Raw genomic sequence first — 2,251 nt, forward strand, 5'->3', positions numbered from 1 at the left:
ATGGACCAGCAGAATCTCACTACTACAGTGACTGAATTTGTGCTCCTGGGTCTCACCCAGAGTCCTGAGCTAGAGCATTTTTTCTTCATTGCCTTCTTCATAGTATATGTGACCACTTGGTTGGGAAATTTAACTATCATCATCACAGTGATATCTGACCACAGACTCCACACCCCTATGTACTTCCTGCTGGCCAACCTGGCTTTCCTAGATGTCAATGACTCATCGGTCAATACTCCCAGATTGCTGTTGTGTCTCCTTTCCAAGTGTAAAACCATCTCATTCAATGACTGTCTCCTCCAGATCTTCTTCTTCCACTTCATAGGGGGTGCAATGGTATTTTTCCTTGTGGGGATGGCAGTCGATCGGTATGTGGCCATCTATAAACCACTGAGATACTTGATTATCATGAATCAGCGTGCGTGCGTGGGGATAGTGGTACTGGCATGGTTGGGTGGATTTGCTCACTCTGCTGTTCAGATTGGACTGCTGCTCCAGCTACCGTTCTGTGGGCCGAACGTCCTGGACAATTTTTACTGTGATGTCCCACAGGTCATCAAACTGGCCTGCACTGACACCCATGTGATCGAGCTGCAGATGGTCTTCAATAGTGGAGTGCTCCTTCTAATTGTATTCACAATTCTGCTAATTTCCTATACCATCATCTTAGTCCAGATCAGGTCACATGTCACAGATGGGAAGCGCAAGGCTCTGTCAACCTGTGGAACCCAGATTACCGTGGTGTGTTTAATATTCATACCCACCATCTTCATCTATGCTCGGCCCTTCACGAAGTTTGCCCTGGACAAAGTGGTGTCTGTCATTTACACAGTAATCACCCCAATGCTGAACTCAATGATCTACACGCTGAGAAATGCTGAGATGAAAAAGGCCATCAGGAGACTGATGAGCAGATTCCTGTTCTCCTGCAGGAAACTAAAAACATAATTTATTTTTGAATGATCATTAATCTTAGAAACTAGACCATATCAGAGAGGGAATGGATATGACACATGAATTGTGTATCCTATTGAAAGGGATCACATCATGCACACTTGTGAAATATGTGCATAAATAAGTTATGGAACAAGGGCAATAATCTCCATTGAAATCCGTGGAGCCAGTTGGTGCAAATTAGCATAGTTCCATTGGAGTAAATAGATCATAACCCCAGCTGGTGTAAATCAATGTACAGTAGTTGCTGTGACGAAGTGGGTTTTTTTCATCTTATTATGTTGCATGTAAGTCATACTGTCCTACACTAATACTGTGTGTACTTCAGTTTGCCTGTGTATTGCACCAATGTCTGGGTGGTGGGAATTGGATATGTGAATTTTGCTGAGACCCTCAGGGCAGGTGACTCTTTCCATCTGTCTGCATGTAGGCGATGGCCGGTGCCCTTCATAACCTGAAATCTAGGAGGGGGATGAGACTAGGTGACATTTTCCCCAGGAATCAGGACAAAGCCCAGGGGAGAAGCAACAAGCATGCTGGAGTCCAGGCAGTGGGGTCCAGGGCAGTCTGCAGTGTGGGACTGGAAGTGGGGGAGCCCAGGGCATCTGGCCTGAGACTCCCCAAGATGGACTTGTCTGAAAATCACTGATTTCTGTGCTAACAAGTTCTGTTCTCTTGACTAATAAACCTTCCGTATATCATAGCTGATATAGTAGTTCCAGAACATCGGACCGGTGACTCCATGACAGATGAATTGGAGCCAGTAGACCATATCCCCAGCTGTAAACCTGCATAGTTCCACTGGCATCAATGGGTCAGATCCCCAGATGATGCAATTCAGTGTGCTCTCTGAATGTTTTCCAACAATGGAGGATTTGACCCTGAGAAGTTTTGGTAAAAAAATATTCTATGAATATTTCAAATACTGAAAATAAAATAATAAAATCATAGTTTTCTCAGGAGAAAAAAAATTCAAATAAATGGAAAAAAATGTAATTTAAATAATTCTTAACTGGTAGGAGTATTTTATTATAAAATGTTCCACTAAATTAACCAAAATATTCTACTACTTTATGGCTTATCCTTTTCTCTCTTATACAATTATAAAGCTTATTTATATTTCCCATGGACAAGTCAAGAGTCTGATTTCACAAAATTCATTGTTACTTTTACCAAGAATTAGTGGGATTGGAGTGTTTGTTTGTTTTAACACAAAGCTTCCATTTCTATTTCTATCTTTACAGGTTCACCTAAAGTTGTGTTTGTTTATCTAATCCTGATGTAAAGGTGTATTTAT

At 41.8% G+C, this 2,251-nt stretch overlaps 1 protein-coding gene across 1 annotated transcript; it reads left to right on the plus strand.

Moving 5' to 3' along the window:
- Positions 1-948, plus strand: LOC127031189 (olfactory receptor 4D1-like). Its single transcript, XM_050917951.1, has one exon. The coding sequence runs from the start codon at positions 1-3 to the stop codon at positions 946-948; it is 948 nt and encodes a 315-aa protein (XP_050773908.1).
- The last annotated feature ends 1,303 nt before the right edge of the window (positions 949-2,251 follow it).

The sequence above is a fragment of the Gopherus flavomarginatus genome, chromosome 11, assembly GCF_025201925.1.
Source record: "Gopherus flavomarginatus isolate rGopFla2 chromosome 11, rGopFla2.mat.asm, whole genome shotgun sequence".
Taxonomy (NCBI): Eukaryota; Metazoa; Chordata; order Testudines; family Testudinidae; genus Gopherus; species Gopherus flavomarginatus.